General features: G+C 47.4%; 1 protein-coding gene across 1 annotated transcript in view; it reads left to right on the plus strand.

Annotated features, from left to right (window-relative positions):
- The window catches only part of fndc3ba (fibronectin type III domain containing 3Ba), a 376,967-nt gene that overhangs the window by 291,403 nt on the left and 68,030 nt on the right, over positions 1 to 17,534 (plus strand). Inside the window, exons 14-19 of the mRNA XM_072254884.1 lie at positions 268 to 354; positions 4,609 to 4,747; positions 8,537 to 8,608; positions 9,287 to 9,405; positions 14,452 to 14,557; positions 16,787 to 16,956. Of these exons, the coding sequence (XP_072110985.1) occupies positions 268 to 354; positions 4,609 to 4,747; positions 8,537 to 8,608; positions 9,287 to 9,405; positions 14,452 to 14,557; positions 16,787 to 16,956 (693 nt within the window). The remainder of the gene's footprint in view (positions 1 to 267; positions 355 to 4,608; positions 4,748 to 8,536; positions 8,609 to 9,286; positions 9,406 to 14,451; positions 14,558 to 16,786; positions 16,957 to 17,534) is intronic.

Below are 17,534 nucleotides of genomic sequence, written 5' to 3' on the forward strand. Positions count from 1 at the left end.
CGTCTGTATTCATTAGTATTCCTGTATGTTTAAATGATAATTGAACTTGAACTACAAGTTGACATGAAGTGCATATACAGCATCTAGTTTGCTACTGATGCTGTCATAAGTAACGTGTACTGGGTGTTCAGAACTCTCACAGCCCGGGGAAGGAGCCACACAGTCTGATACAACGTTACCTTCTGCTCGACGGTAGAGGGTCAGAGAGATGGTGATGTTCGGATGAGAGGGGTCAATGACAATACTGAGGATGTTGCTTTACCACAGGTGTCGGGCTTCCAAACAAAATACACAGGGGAAGAGCTGACCTGCACGGTAAAGTCACTGACCAGGAACACACAATACAAGTTCAGGGTAAGTTGGCCTGTTTCTCTAACAGATTCTCTAGCTTCAGATCATTTTCTTCCCCACTCCCTTCCCTCTTCTTCCATTCCCTGTTCTGGATCCCCACTTAGCTCCTCTCTTCTCCTCACCGGCATATCACATCCCTCTGGCTCCCTCCTCCTTCCCTTTCTCCTATGATCCACTCTCCTCTCCTGTCACATTCCTTCTTCTTCAGCCCTTTAACTTTGCCACCTATCACCTCCAGCTTCTTAATTCACCTGCACACCCACCTTCCTCCCCACCTGCCCTCACCTACCATCTTCCTGCTCGTACTCTTCCCCCTTCCTCCACCTTCTTATTCTGGCTTCTATCCCCCCTTCATTTCCACTCCTGTTGAACAATCTCAGCTCAAAATATCGACTCTCTATTCATTTCCATAGATGCTGTCTGATCTGCTGAGTTCCTCCAGGATTTTATGACCATAAGATATAGCAGCAGAATTGGGCCATTTGGCCCATTGAGTCTGTTCCGCCATTTCATCATGGCTGATCCAATTTCCTCTCAGCCCCAATCTCCTGCCTTCTCCCCGTATCCCTTCATGCCCTGAGCAATCAAGAATCTATCAACCTCCGCCTTAAATATACATAAAGACTTGGCCTTCACAACTGCCTGTGGCAAACAGTTCCACAGATTCACCACTCTCAGGCTAAAAATTCCTCTTCACCTCCGTTCTAAAAGGAAGCCCCTCTATTTTGAGGCTGCGTCCTGTGGTTTTAGATTCCACCACCATAGGAAACATCTGCTACTCTTTGCCTATTCTCCTAATCTGTCTAAGTCCTTCTGTAGCCTCTCTAATTCCTCAAAACTACCTGCCCTCCACCTATCTTCATATCATCTGCAAACTTTGCAACAAAGCCATCAATTGACATATAACGTAAAAAGAGTCGGTCCCAGCTCAGAGCCCTGTGGAACACCTCTAGTCACTGGCAGCCAGCCAGAAAAGGCTCCCTTTATTCCCATTCTGCCTCCTGCCAATCAGCCACTGCTTTATCCATGCTAGAGTCTTTCCTGTAATACTAAGGGCCCTTATCTTGTTAAGCACCTTGTCAAAGGCCTTCTGAAAATCCAACTACACAACATCAATTGACTCTCCTTTGTCTATCCTGCTTGTTATTTTTTCAAAGAATTCCAACAGCTTTGTTCAGGCAAGGCTTTTCCTTGAGGAAACCATGCAGATTTCGGCCTATTTTATCATGTGCCTCCAAGTACCCTGAAACCATATCCTTAATAATTGACTCCAAAATCTTCCCAACCACAGAGGTCAGACTAACTGGCCTATCATTTCCTTTCTTTTGCCTCTTTCCCTTCTTGAAAAGTGGAGTGACATTTGCAATTTTCCACTCTTCTGCAACCATTTCAGCATTTAGTGATTCTTGAAAGATCATTACTAATGCCTCCACAGTCTCTTCAGCCACCTCTTTCAGAACCCTGGGATGTAGTCCATCTGGTCCAGGTGACCTATCTACCTTCAGAGCTTTTTATGTGTATTACTCTGTGTCTGTCTTCAATCTTCACTATCTGGGCAGCTGGAGTGGCAGGAAGTGGTTGGTATGGTGACTCACGTTGTACGCTCCTCCCCCAGCGGTCTGTCCATTGGGCCAGAACCCTCTCAGTGGACAGGACACACACCAGAATGCAGATACCAGAATCTGCAGCGACACACAAAATGGAACTCAGCAGGACAGGCAGCATCTGTGGGGGGGGGGGGTGGGGGGGGAGATCAGGCAGAAGGTGTTTCAACTCAAGAACCTTCAGCAGTGTCAAAAGACAGAGATAGTCTAAAGAGGTGGGGGAAGGTGTGGAGCAAGAGCTGGGAGGTGATGGGCAGATGGAGGAGGGGAGAGTGGGAATAGTGACCGAGGCTGGGAGGTGATGGGTGGATCCAGGTGAGGAGGGTGATGGGCGAATGGAGGAGGGGAGAGTGACAGAGGCTGTACGTAATGGGTGGATCCAAGTGAGGAGGGATGATAGGTAGATGGAGGAGGGGAGAGTGACCGAGGCTGGGAGGTGATGGAAGTGACTGCAGATGATGGGATCTGATCGGAGAGGAAGGTGGAGCATTGGTCCAAGTGAGGGAGGTGGGGAGGTCCGACAGAAACAGTGGTGGGGGGTTGCGGGGGGACCCAGTGGGGGAGTAAATGGCTGACGGGCAGTTGGTGTAGGGTGTGGGGAGGGGGGAGTAGCAGGTTGATGGGGGCTGGGTTGGGTGTAGGAGGATCTGGATAGATCAGGAGGAGGGATAAGAGGGACAGCGGTGGGAGCAAGTGACCAGAAGTTGAGGAATTTGATATTGAAATGGGATTGGTGTATTATTGTCTCTTGTCCTGAACGTGACATGAGGTGCTGTTCCTTGAGTATTTGTTTAGCCTTACTGTGGTAGTGGAGGACACACAAGGCCAGTGTGGGAGTGGGGAGGGATGTTGCCCAAGGCTTCCCCTGGAGACAAGTGGAGTAATGCTAGCCAGCGGTCTGATGTAGTGCTCTTTTCCTGATGCTCTCTCAGGTAGACAGATGAGATCCCATTGCCAGTAATTTGGAGCGGGGAGAGAGTTCCCAGGGTCTTTGAACAGCGGCAGAAAGTGCTCTGTCTGATCAATGCCCAGTGGACTTTTGGCAGAATCTTGCTGTGCACACACGATTTCCCTCCTTTTCAATTACTTAGCAGCACCGAACGGGCGGTAAACAGTGATAAACACAAGAGATTCTGCAGGAAACCCAGAGCAACGCACACAAAATGCTGGAGGAACTCAGCAGGTCAGGCAGCGTCTAGGGAAAGTAATAGAGAATTGATGTTTTGGGCCAAGACCCTTCTTCGGGACTGAGAAGGATGGGGGAAGATGCCAGAGTAAAAAGGTGGGGGGAGGGGAAGGAGGCTGGTTGGAAAGTGATAGGTGAAGTCAGGAGAGTGGGAAAGGTGAAGGGCTGGAGAAGAAAAAGTCTGATAGGAGAGGAGAGTGGACCATAGGGGAAAGGGAGGGAGGAGTGGCTCTAGGGGGAGTGATAGGGTAAGGATGGGAAGGATGCAAACTTTTTTTTAACCAAAAGGATAAATCGTTATTCATGCCATCAGTTTGGAGGATCCCCAGATGGAATATAAGATGTTGCTCCTCCACCCTGAGGGTGGCTTCATTTTGGCACAAGAGGAGGCCATGGACTGACATGTCAGAACAGGAATGGGACTGTTATTACTGTCTCGTCGATTTTTATGGTATTTATTTAGTGATAAAGTGTTGAACAGGCCCTTGAAGCCCGACGACCCATAAAGCAACCCACTAGTTCAATCCTCGTCTAATCACAGAAGAGTTTACGATGGCTGATTAACCTATTAACCAATACATCTTTGAACTGTGGGAGGAAATCGGAACTCCTGCAGGAAACCCATGTGTTCCTGGGAAGAATGTACAAACTTTGTACAGAGTTGAATGGAATTGAACTCTGAACTCTGACACCTCAAGCTGTGTCGGCATCATGCTAGCCGCTACCTTGGTGCCCCTTGCCCCTCGTGTGCTGAGGTAGAGTAGAAAGCTTTTGTTTGCATGCCTTCCCCATCACTACGTACACAAAGCATGGGGTAGTATGAAAGGAAAAGAGAAGGCAGAATAGAGTGCTGTTGTTACAGATAAAATGCAGTGCAGGCAAGCAAATAATGTGCGAGGGCCTCGGTAGCGTAGCAGTTAGTGCAACGCTGTTACAGCTCAGAGCGCCAAGAGTTCGGAGACGAATTCCAACGTCAGCTGTAAGGAGTTTGGACGTTCCTCCCGGTGACTGCATGAGTTTCCTCGCACAGTCCAGAGACGTACTGGTTAGTAGGTTAACTGGTCATTGTAAATGATTGTGTGATTCGTCTAGATGGGCTGCTGGACAATGTAGCTCATTGCGCTAGAAGGGCCTTTTCCACGGTGTATTTCTTAACAAATAATGAGTCCATATTTTATTATATGAGAGCTTCGTTCAGTAGTCTTAATAACAATGGGGTAGAGGCTGTCCTTGGGCCTGCTGGTACAAAAACATGTACTTGGTTCTGCCTCTGCTTCCCAGTTGGAGAGGGAATGTCTGGGGTGGCTGGGTTTTTAATTATACTGACTGCCTTACTGAGGCAGTGAGGAATGTGGACAGTGTATGAAGAGGAAGCTGGTTTGCCTGACGTGCTGGGCTGGGTCCGCTGCTCTGCGGTGTGTGACTGGTGTCTGATCCCTGCTGACATCTCCATGTTTCTATCTGCAGCTGATAGCTTCAAACTCGGAAGGCAAGAGCAACCCCAGCGAGGTCCTGGTCTGCATCACCAACCCAGACCAGCCAGGACCCCCCTCCACGCCCTACCTCATCAACCCCGCCACCTCGCACAGCCTCCACCTCAAGTGGGGTAAGTGTAAACCTTCCCCACCGCTCCGCCCTTCCTCTCCCCGAGCTCGACAGCCGATACCGATCACAGCTCACTGGCAGAATCCTGGGACAGGCCCGGGGGCTTACACCACGTCTCTGATATAATTCGTCCCACAGCCTCTTGGGTTTTTCCTTGTCACAGAGTCCCACAGCATGTAAAAGGCCGTATGGCCCATCTGCTCCATGCTGACCAGATGCCCCATCCACACGGACTGGGGAATTGGAATCGGTTTGTTATTGTCACACGGTCTGAGCTACAGCCGCCTGCCGTTCATCCGGATCGACGGTGGTACGGTGTTAGCGTGACGCGGTTACAGTTCGGGGCTTTACCGGATTTCGGAGCTGAATATCGGCGCTGGTCTGTAAGGAGCCTCTGTATTTCCTACCCATGGCATGTACATTTTCCTCAGCCACTCCAGTTTCCTCCCACAGTCCAAAGACGTACCAGGTCATTGCAAGTTGTACCATGATTAGATTCGGGTTAGTTGGGGTTGTGGAGCAGGAAGGTTTGCTAATGCTGCACGTAGAGTTTAAACTAGAATTGCAGAGGGATGGAAACCAGGGTGCCAGAGCAGTTAGTAGAGAGGTTGTGAAGAGAGATGTTGGTAAACCTCAGACAAGGGTAGGAAACAAAAGGTTGAGCACAGAGTGACTAGAGTCCTGAGCTGCATATACCTCAATGCAAGAAGCATCGTAGGAAAGGCAGATGAGCTCAGGGCTTGGGTCAACATATGGAATTATGATATTGGGCAAGAGAGTGGCAAATGAAATACAGTGTTGGAAAATGCATGGCCGTGCACTTTGGTAGTAGAAGTAAATGTGCAGACTATTTTCTAAATGGAGAGAAAATCCAAAAATCTAAGATGCAAAGGCCAGAGAAATAATAACGGGGCCAAGGAGATGAACTAAGTAAGTATTTTGCATCAGTCTTCACTGTGGAAGACACTGGCAGTGTGCCTGTGTTGAAGGGTATGAGGGAAGAGAAGTGAGTGCAGTTACTATTACAAAGGAGAAGGTATTACAAAGCTGAAAGACCTAAGGGTACATAAGTCACCTGGACCGGATGAACCGCACCCTAGGGTTCTGAAGGAGGTAGCGGGAGAGATTGTGGAGGCATTAGAAATGATCTTTCAAAAATCATTGGACTCCAGTATAGTGCGAGAGGACTGGAAAATTGCAAATGTCACTCCACTCTTTAAGAAAGGAGGAAAGCAGCAGAAAGGAAATTATAAACCAGTTAGCCTGATCTCAGTGGTTGGGAAGATGTTGGAGTCAATTGTTAAGGACGAGGTTATTGAGTACTTGGTGACACAGGACAAAGTAGGATAAAGTCAGCATGTTTTCCTTCAGGGAAAATCTCGCCTGATGAACCTGTTAGAATTCTTTGAGAAGATTACGCCTAGGATAGATAAAGGGGATGCAACGGATGTTGTATATCTGGACTTTCAGAAGGCCTTTGACAAGGTGCCACACATGAGGCTGTTTAAGAGCCCATGGTATTACAGGAAGTTACTGGCATGGTTAGAGCATTGGCTGATTAGTAGGAGGTAGTGAGTGGGAATAAAAGGATCCTTTTCTGTTTGGCTGCCAGTGACTAATGCTGCTTCTTTTTATGCTGTATTTCAATGATTTAGATGATGGAATTGATGGCTTTGTTACCAAGTTTTGCAGATGATATGAAGATTGGTGGAGGAGCAGGTAGTGTTGAGGAAACATGAAGGCGACAGAAGGAATTCGACACATTAGGAGAATGGGCAAGAGAGTGGCAAATGAAATATGATGTTGGAAAATGCATGGTCATGCACTTTGGTGGTAGAAATAAATGTGCAGACTATTTTCTAAATGGAGAGAAAATGCAAAAATCTAAGATGCAAAGGGACTAGGGAGTCCTTGTGCAGAACACCCTGAAGGTTAACTTACAGGTTGAGTCAAGGTTGAGGAAGGCAAATGGAATGTTAGTATTCATTTCAAGAGGTCCAAAATACAAGAGCAGGGGTGTGATGCTGAGGCTTTACAAGGCTCTGGTGAGGCCTCGCCTTGAGTATTGTGAACAGTTTTGGGCTCCTCATCTGAGAAAAGATGTGCTGGCATTGGAGAGGGTTCAGAGGAGATTCAAAAGGTGATTCCAGGAATTATCTTATGAGGAACGTTTGATGGCTGTGGGTCTGTACTTGCTGGAATTCAGAAGGATGAGTGGGGATCTCATTTAAACTTTTCGAATGTTGAAAGGCCTAGACAGAGTAGATGTGGAAAGGATGGTTGCCATGGTGGGAAAGTCTAGGACAAGAGGGCACAGCCTCAGGATAGAGGAGCGTCCTTTTGAAACAGAGATGCAGGGTATTTTCTTTAGCCAAAGGGTGGTGAATTTGTGGAACTTGTTACCACAGGCAGCTGTGGAGGTCGGGTCATTGGCTGTATTTAAGGCAGAAGTTGATAGGTTCTTGATTGGACATGGCATCAAAGGTTATGGGGAGTGGGGCTGAGGAGAGGAAGAAAGGATCAGCCATGATTGAATGGTGGAGCAGACTCAATGGGCCAAATAGTCTAATTCTGCTCCTGCGTCTTATGGTCTTATGGGTAGCATTACTGGCTAGGGAAAATGTCTCAGCATACTCAGTTAGGACAGACTGGAGAACTCGATTCGTTCAAAGGTTCATTTATTGGCAAAGTATACAACTCTGAAACTGTTCTTCTCCAGGTAGTCATGAAACCAAGAAAGAAAAGAAAAGCAGCACAATCATCAACCTCCTACTCCCAGCTCCCTGCACAAAAATAATGAACAAAAATGGACAGACACCTCAATCCCCAAATCCCTCCCACACAAAAAAAATGACCAAACAGAACAGACACCACGACCTCCAAATCCCCCCTCTCACACAAAAAAAGATGAAGAAAATTGGGCAAAAGATCAAAGAATATAAAAAAACTATAAGACTGAATAGAAGTCTGTTGTCCATGTCCACATCCAAAATGTAGAAAAACCTGAGCAACACTCTCCAGCCACAGTAGCAGGCTCTCAACTCTCAGGTACAGAGCGATCAAAAGACTAGTGAGGCATTATGACAAATAAAGTTGATCTTTAATTATATTCGTTAATCTCACTGGCTGCAGTTGGCCTCTAGTCCTGCTACGTATCCGTGCAAAGGGTGTGTTCAAACCACCATCTCATCTCACCCCTCCACTCCTCCAATCTGAGACCCTTGCACACCTCCAGGTCCCCTCTGGCGCCCATGCTTTTGTAACTTGGGTCTTGCACTCATAGAACTTTGAACAGTACCACAGGAACAGGCCCTTCAGTGCACAATGTTGTACTGAACCAAATAAATTAGTAATCAACACACATAAAAGTTGCTGGTGAACGCAGCAGGCCAGGCAGCATATCTAGGAAGAGGTGCAGTCGACGTTTCAGGCTGAGACCCTTCATCAGGACTAACTGAAGGAAGAGTGAGTAAGGGATTTGAAAGTTGGAGGGGGAGGGGGAGATCCATCACATTCATGTACCGGTTAGGGTTAGTGAGTTGTTGGTACCGGGACTGTGGAGATGTTTTCGGGCTGCCCTCAGCACATGATCAGACTGTGTTGGCCATTAATGCAAATGACACATATGTTTGTTTCCATGTACATGTGACAAATATTCTTCATCTTCTTTTATCTTCTGGTCCGATACTGTCCCTGTTCGTCTCTTTAACGATGTAGATTGTAGTTACAAGTAATGCAATGACCCTATTGGTAATTGCTTTCCTAACACCAACCCTTTTGGTCTTTGCAGACTCGCCACAAGACAATGGGGGATCAGAAATTCTCAAGTACCTGCTGGAGTATTCGGAGGGAAGTTCGGAGGGTGAGGTCTCATTAATGTTCCTCCTTTTATACTAGAGTCTCCATTTCCCACTGGTGCTGGGGTTTTCCAGGAGTTCCCACTCCAGAGATACTGGAAACCCCCTGTGGGTCAGCCAATGTCTAAGCCGACAGAGTGAGGTTTATTCCTGGGATGATGCCTTAGAGAAACCCTCTTTAATATGCTTGCATCCCAGGAAGATGCTCCCTGTTTATTCATTCCAAAACAATTGATTAAGAATATAATTTCATATCCCTCATTCCCCACTATAGTGACTTTGGGATACAGTCAGACTTGTATCCCTCATTTCCCAGTACAGCTTATAGGGAACAGTCTATCCTCATTCCCCGGTACACTGTATGGGGATCACAGTCTATCCTCGTTCCCTGGTGTAGTGTGCTGGGAACCAGTCACATATCCCTCATTTGCCAGGTGAGTGTGTTAGGAACCCATTACTGTATCCATCCTTCCCCAGTATTTCAGGCTAAGGGACTATACTGTGTGATAAGCCATGGGGAGCTGCTGCACCTCACCCTGGTCTCCATGACACTGGGTGCAGAGGTCAGTCCCCTGCCCACTTATAGGTTGATATCCTCGCCTGGTATGCAGTGAATTGTCAGTGGTGATTGGACGAGGGAGCTTCGGGAGATGCTCATGTTCCTCCTCAATGTCCTTTTACAGGAAGCCAGTGGGAGGTGGTGTACAGCGGATCGTCCAACGAGTACGTCTGCGAGGAACTGAAGCCCGGCACCTTATATCGGTTCAGAGCCTGTTGTATCAGCACCGGAGGTCACAGCCAGGTACAGCAGCCAACATTTTATAGCCCCTGCTTCAAGGACAAAAAACCCAGGGCACACCAGAAAGAATAAATAGACCAGGCACCAAGCCGAACTCTGCAAAAAAGCTTTAGGATGTGGATTAGGAATTTCCCAGCTACAGGGTAGTAAATCTGTGGAATTCATTGCCACGGATGGCCAAGGAGGCCTAGTCATTAGGTATATTTAAAGTGGAGCTTGATAGGTTCTTGATAGGGAGAATGTCAAAGGTCATAAGGAGAAAGCAGGAGAATGAAGATAGACTCAGATTAGCTTTATTTATCACATGCACATTGAAGCATACTATTAAATGCACTATTGACACCAAGTCAAATTAGCAGGGATTTTGCTGGGGGCAGCCCACATGTGTCGCCACACTTCTGGCACCAACACAACTCACTAACCCTGACCCGTACACCTTTGGAATATGGGAGGAAACCAGAGCACCTGGAGGAAACCAGATGGTCACAGTGAGAATGTACAATCTCCTTATAGACTGCGGGTGGAATTGAATCCTGATCTTACGCGTGAAGCTATAATAGCATTACGTTTCCTGCTGCTCCACCGTTCCGGCCCAATGAGATTGAGAGGGAAGATTAGTCAACCTTGATTGAATGGTCGAGCAGACTCAGTTGGCTGAATCACCCAACTCTACTCCCTTGTCTTATGGTCATGGAAACTTGAAGGTTTAAGGTGGGTTTTGAGACGGGATAGAGGAGTGTAGGGTGGATATTCCAAAATCAGGGCCCAGGAAGCTAAAGCATGGTCACCTGTGATGGGGCAATTAAGTTTGCAACGCCCCCTGTCATCACCAATGATAAAATAAATAGAACACATGCACTTTTACGAGTCAATCACACTTTATTTTACTTGTGCACAAGGAGAACAGCATGGCCTCTGTCGCCAAAAGGTTCAGAAGTCTGAACAGAAAAATAATATTTGTATACAGAATTGGCTTATCAATTATGGATATTGACCATGTGGTAAACTGTTTATGTTTGAATTACTTACCTGAAAAATCAGTCATCATTTGCAATCATCATCATCAGGTGCCGTGCCCAGTTTGAGCTTTGACTGCCATGGCCCACACACTCCTGTTTCAGGTCAAGTGGATCAATTCATTGCTATTCATTTCCAGTTCTCTGGCTGCTGTCTCCATCATCATTTGTCTTTGTCTTCCTCTTGCTTTCTTCCCTTCAATCTTTTCCATAATTACCGTGCATTCTAACTCCTCTTTCCTAATCACATGTCCAATGAAGTTATGTTGCCTTTTCATGGTCTCATACGTTATTTCTCTTTTTGTGCTTGCTCTGCTCATGACATCCTCGTTAGATATTCGTTTCGTCCATGATATTCTTTACATCCTCCTCAGAAACCACATCTCTGCTGCTACAATTCATTTCCTCATGTTACTAGATATTGTCCAACATTCTGAGCCATATAACATAACTGGATAAACATAACATTTCAGTCCTCAGAGGCGGGTTGTCGTGCCCAGTTTAGTATGGGTCAGTACACTTGGGTGTCTTTTGCCATCCCTATTCTTCTTTTGATGTCCATGTCACACCTGCCATCTGATGTCACCCAGCTTCCTAAGTAGCAAAAGTTCTGTACTTGTTTTATGTCTTCCCCATTTATTCTCAGCCTGCAGATAGGACTCTCCTTCTTTTTGAATATCACCATACATTCTGTCTTTTTACAGTTGACAGATAGACCCATTTTTGCACTTTCTTCAACAATTATTTCAATTAAGTTTTGTAGTTCTTCCTCCGTACTTGCAATTAATCCAATCTATACTCCTCATAATTTTGTATACCTCTGTCAAATCTCCTCTCAATCTTCTGTCAGTGGTCCCCAATCTCCGGGCCGCGAAGCATGCAGGGGTACAGTGGTAGCCAGGACGTATCCAGCACATCTTTAAGCAAAAAGCTGAAATAAACAAGCTAATTGATTAGCTGCCACCTGGCACGTAAATGTCGGCCCAGATCAGAGGCGATTCATCGACAATCGCCTCTGATCTGGGCCAACATTTACGTGCTGGGAGGCACCTAATCAATTAGCTTGTTTACTTTGGCTTTTTTCTTAAAGATGTGCTGGATATGTCCTGGCTACCGCTGCACCCCTGCGTGCTTTGTGGCCTGGTATCCATCCGCGGCCCGGAGGTTGGGGACCACTCTTCTACGTTCTAAAGAATACAGTCCTAACTTATTCAATCTTTGCTTATAACTCACCTCCTCCAGACCCAGCAACATCCTTGTAAATTTTCTCTGTGCTCTTTCAATCTTGTTTACATCTTTCCTGCAGATAGGTGACCAAAACTGCACACAGTACTCCAAATTAGGCCTCAACAACATCTTATACAACTTCAACATAACGTCCCATCTCCTGAACTGAGTACATTGATTTATGCAGGCCAACGTGTCGAAAGCTTTCTTTACAAACCTAACACGAGGAATTCTGCAGATGCTGGAAATTCAAGCAACACACATCAAAGTTGCTGGTGAACGCAGCAGGCCAGGCAGCATCTCTAGGAAGAGGTACAGTCGACGTTTCAGGCCGAGACCCTTCAGGACTGACGAAGGGTCCCGGCCTGAGGCGTCGACTGTACCTCTTCCTAGAGATGCTGCCTGGCCGGCTGCGTTCACCAGGAACTTTGATGTGTGTTGCTTTACAAACCTATCTACCTATGATGCCACTTTCAATGAATTAGAAACATAGAAACATAGAAAGTAGGTGCAGGAGTAGGCCATTCAGCCCTTCGAGCCTGCACCGCCATTCAGTATGATCATGGCTGATCATCCAACTCAGAACCCTGAACCAGCCTTCCCTCCATACTCCCTGATCCCTTTAGCCACAAGGGCCATATCTAACTCCCTCTTAAATATAGCCAATGAATTGGCCTCAACTGTTTCCTGTGGCAGAGAATTCCACAGATTCACCACTCTCTGTGTGAAGAAGTTTTTCCTAATCTCGGTCCTAAAAGTCTTCCCCTCTATCCTCAAACTGTGGCCCCTCGTTCTGGACTTCCCCAACATCGGGAACAATCTTCCTGCATCTAGCCTGTCCAATCCCTTTAGGATCTTATACGTTTCAATCAGATCCCCCCTCAATCTTCTAAATTCCAACGAGTATAAGCCTAGTCAATCCAGTCTTTCATCATATGAAAGTCCTGCCGTCCCAGGAATCAATCTGGTGAACCTTCTTTGTACTCCCTCTATGGCAAGAATGTCTTTCCTCAGATTAGGGGACCAAAACTGCACACAATACTCCAGGTGTGGTCTCACCAAGGCCTTGTACAACTGCAGTAGTACCTCCCTGCTCCTGTACTCGAATCCTCTTGCTATGAATGCCAGCATACCATTCGCCTTTTTCACCGCCTGCTGTACCTGCATGCCCACTTTCAATGACTGGTGTATAATGACACCCAGGTCTCGTTGCACCTCCCCTTTTCCTAATCAGCCACCATTCAAATAATAATCTGTTTTCCTCTTTTTGCCACCAATTATGTACCTTTATTCCCAGATTCCGTCGTTCTACCACACTCCCCAGTCCCTGACCGTTCACTGTGTGAGACCTACCCTGGCTGATCCTACCAAAGTGCAAAATCTCGCACTTGTCTGCATCAAATTCCATCAGCCATTTTTGAGCCCATTTTTTCCAGCTGATGCAGATCCCTCTGCAACCCTCTACTACCACTCCCCGGCTTCTTCCACAAAGCCAATGTCTAATCCGGTTTACTACCTCGTGCTGAAAACTGAGCGACTTAACCTTCTCGACCAGCTCCCATGCAGCACCTTGTCAAATGCCTTACTAAAGTCCATGTAGACAATATCTATTGCCTTGCTTTCATCCTGGTAACTTCCTCAAAAAACTCTTATTAGATTGGTTAGACATGACCTACCACACACAAAGCCATGCTGGCTATCCTTAATCAGTCCCTGTCTGTCCAAATGCTTATATATCCAGTCCCTTAGAATACCTTCCAATAACTTTCTACAACTGATGTCAGACTCACTGGCCTATCATTTCCTGGTTTCTGTTTACAGCCTCTTTTAAACAGCGGAACCACATTGTCTATCCTCCAATTCTCTGGTACCTCCCTGTCACAAAGGATGATTGAAATATCTCTGCTTGGGCTCCATCATTTTCTGCACTTCCCTCTTGTAGATCTGATAGAGGTTTACAAAATTATGAGATGTAAAGACAGGCTAAATGCAAGCAGGCTTTTTCCACTGAGGTTGGGTGGGACTATAACTAAAGGTCATGGGTTAAAGGTGAAAAGTTTAAGGGGAACATGATGGGAATCATCTGCACTCAGACAGTGGTAAGAGTGCGGAATGAGCTCAGGTGGTGCGTGCGAGCTCGATTTCAATGTGTAAGGTTAAAGGCATCCGTTAGTCTTGCGAGACCATGGATCTGCACCTGGAAAGTCTTCACTCTCCAGGGCGCAGGCCCGGGCAAAGTTGTATGGAAGGCCGGCAGTTGCTCATGCTGCAAGTCGCCCCTCTCCACAACACCAATGTTGTCCAAGGGAAGGGCATTAGGACCCATACAGCTTGGCACCAGTGTCGTCGCAGAGCAATGTGTGGTTAAGTGCCTTGCTCAAGGACACAACACGTTGCCTCAGCTGGGGCTCAAACTCACGACCATCAGATTGCTAGTCCAATGCCTTAACCACGTGCCCGTGTGTAAGATAGGTAGATGGATAGTAGGGGTATGGAGGGTTATGGTCCCTGTGGCTGGCTAGTTAAATGGTTGATCATGGACTAGATGGGCCAAACAGCCTGTTTCTGTGCTTTACTTTTCTATGACTCGATGACATGAGGGGAGTTTCTTCACTCAGAGGGTGGTGCGAGTGTGGTACGAGCTGCCAGTGGAATTGGCGGTTGTGGGTTTGATTGTAACTTTAAAGAGAAGTTTGGATAGGTACATGGGTTAATGAGACTGATTGGATCAAAGAGCCTGTTTCGGTTCTGTAGTGCTCTATGACTAATTCTCTGCCCTTCTGTACCACCGGCCTCGCCGCTGCAGTGTTCTGACAGTCTGTCTGCCCGCACCCTGAGCACGGCACCTGGATTCTGCCAGCCTCCCAGGCTCGTGGGGAAAGCCAAACACAAGGAGCTTCAGATCGAGTGGGGTAAGTGCCGAGTAAAGGCATGATTTCTGATGACACAGGGAGATGGGAGGGAATCTCTCAGATCTCAAGGACCACTTAGCAGGTTCTACGGGAATGAACATAGAACAGAGATCAGTACAGGAAAGGAACAGCACCTTTGGCCCACAGTGTTGTACCGAATCAATTAAATTAGTCATCAAATGGCCAACTAAACTAATCTCTTCAGCCTACAGTCTCCATTTTCCTCACATCCATGTACCTTTGTAAACGTCTCTTAAACATCTCAAATGTTTCTGCCTCTACCACCACCCCAGGCAGCACATTCCAGACACCCTCCACTCTCTGTGTAAAAAAAAACTTGCCCTTCACATCGCCTTTGACGTTACCCCCTCTCACCTTAAATACATGCTCTGTGGTATTAGACATATAATAAAGGGGCTGGACTGGAGAATTAGTTTATTATTAGTTTCTTATTTTCACATGGGGGGATTCTCATTGAATTCTGTTGAATATTGAAAGGCCTGGACAGAGTGGACCTGGAGAGAATATTTCCTGTAGTCAGGAGTCTAAGACCAGAGGGCACAGCCTCAGAATGGAGGTTATCCATTTAGAACAGAGATGAGGAGCAATTTCTTTCACCAGAAGGTGGTGAATCTGGAATCCATTGCCACAGACAGCAGTGGAGATCAAGTCACTGGATTTATTTAAAATAGTGTTAATTGGTTCTTGATTAGCCAGGATGTAAAAGGTTACGGGGAGAAGGCAAGAGAATGGGGTTGAGAGGGATAATAAATCAGTCATAATGGAAATGGGAAATGGCAGAGAAGAGCTGATGGGCTGAGTGGCCTTATTTTGCTCTGATGCCTTATGGTTTCCTATATATGCACACATAGTATATCTGAGGTTTAGCATGCCATCCATACAGGTTATTTCACAACATCTCTATATCAAGGTAGCAAGTGTAACGAGGGAAAAGCAATAAGAGACCATGTCATAGGAGCAGAATTAGACCCTGAGGTCCATTGAGTCTACACCGCCATTCCGTCATGCAGAATAAAGTGTTACAGTTGCAGAGAAAGTGCAGAGCAGGCAGTCAGGTGCAAGATCATTATGAGCTCGAGTGGGAGATAATGCTCGAGGGTCAAAGGGTGGTTAAGAAAGTGTATGGTGTGCAGGCCTTCATTAACCGGGATTGAGTTCAAGGCCGTGCGGTAATGTTGCAGCTCTGTAAAACTCTGATTACGGGGCCAGAGCCATCAAATGATCCTCATACATTAACCCTTTAATTCCCGGAATAATTTTCGTGGACCTCTCTGGACCCTCACCAATGCCAGCACATCTTTTCGAAGATAAGGGGCCCCAAACTGCTCATAATACTCCAAGTTAGCTGGTCAGAGCACAAGTATTGTCTACCATCCATCCAAGTGGAACAAGTCAGGATTATTTTAATCGCAGATGTGTAGGTCACTGAGATGAGCCCGCACGGACCATCAAATACCCATTGACGCTGAATTCCCATGGTGCTGGAGCCGGTGGAAGTTAATGGAAGTTTTTAATTAAGTGGTAGATGAACTGCTTGCAGATGGAGATGGCTGATGGGGAAGAAGGAGAAATTTTCTTGCAGCTGTAGTTGGTGAAAGTGGACAAGAGGGGTTGTTGGGGAATAATGGTGTTGATTTCCTTTATTAATTTCCTTTACTCTTTATTGTCCTCTTCCCACCCCCACCTCTCTGTCCCTCACTCACCCCTTTTCTTTCCTCCCTTGTTTTCCCTCCCTATGCCTCCTCTCCTTCTCCTCCTCTCCCTCTCACTCTTCCCCTTTCCCTTTCCATTTACCCCTTCAACTGTTCTCCTCTCCCCCTTTCTCCCTTCTCTCTCTCCCTCCCCTCTCCCTCCCCCTCTCCCTCTCTCTCTCCCTCTCTCCCCTTTCCCCCCTCTCCCTCTCCCTCTCTCTCTCCCTCCCTCTTTCTCCCCCTCTCCCCCTTTCTCCTTTCTCTCTCTCCCTCCCCTCTCCCTCCCCCCTCTCTCTCCCCGTCTCTGTCCCCTCCCCCTCTCCCTCTCTCTCCCCTCCCCTCTCCCTCTCTCTCCCTCTCTCCCCCTTTCCCCCTCTCCCTCTCCCTCTCTCTCTCCCTCCCTCTTTCTCCCCCTCCCCTTTCTCCCTTCTCTCTCTCCCTCTCTCTCTCCCTCTCTCCCCCTCTTTCCCCCCTCTCCCTCTCCCCCTCTCCCCCCTCCCTCTCTCGTTCTCTGCAGGCCCCCCACCAGACGAGGACTCCCTGGTGACGGAGTACAGCGTGGAGATGAGTGTGGGGGAGCAGGAAGCGGCCGAGGTTTACCGCGGTCAGGCGCTGCACTGTACTGTCAGCGGCCTTCTGCCCGGCACCACCTACGCCTTCGGGGTGCGGGGCGCCAGCGATTCAGGGGTGAGTCACCTCCGCCCGTCCTTCCCGAAAGCTCATGTGTGGAGCCTCAACAATATCTCCCATCATCTGGGACTCCCCAGTTCTGCTGCCTGCACGATGCCAACCCTTTACCTCCATCTGCTCTCCTTAGCACGGAGATCGTGGCGGCACAGTGGCGTAGTACAACGCTTTACAGCGCCAATGACCCGGGCTCAATTCCTGCCGCTGTCCGTAAGGATTTGTACGTTGTCCCCGTGACCACGTGGGTTTCCTCTGAGTGCTCTGATTCCCTCCCACGTTCCTAAGGCGTACGGTTTAGGGTTAGTAGGTTGTGGGGATGACATGTTGGCATGGCACGTCTCGGACTGTGTTGGTCGTTGAGACAATCAGCAAATCTCACTGGATGTTACGATATACATGTGACAAATAAAGCTTCATTTTTAATGCTTATCACCCCCAAAGTTCAGCTACCTGGGTCCAAACTCACCCCAAGTCCTCTCCCCACCCCTTCCCTGTCCTGTGTCTGCTCAACTCTCACTAACCCTGGAGCCTCTTGACCTTACACTTACACACATCTTCTTACACTCTCTCCCACTCAC

This window comes from Mobula birostris, chromosome 4 (genome assembly GCF_030028105.1).
Source record: "Mobula birostris isolate sMobBir1 chromosome 4, sMobBir1.hap1, whole genome shotgun sequence".
In the NCBI taxonomy this organism is placed as follows: Eukaryota; Metazoa; Chordata; class Chondrichthyes; order Myliobatiformes; family Myliobatidae; genus Mobula; species Mobula birostris.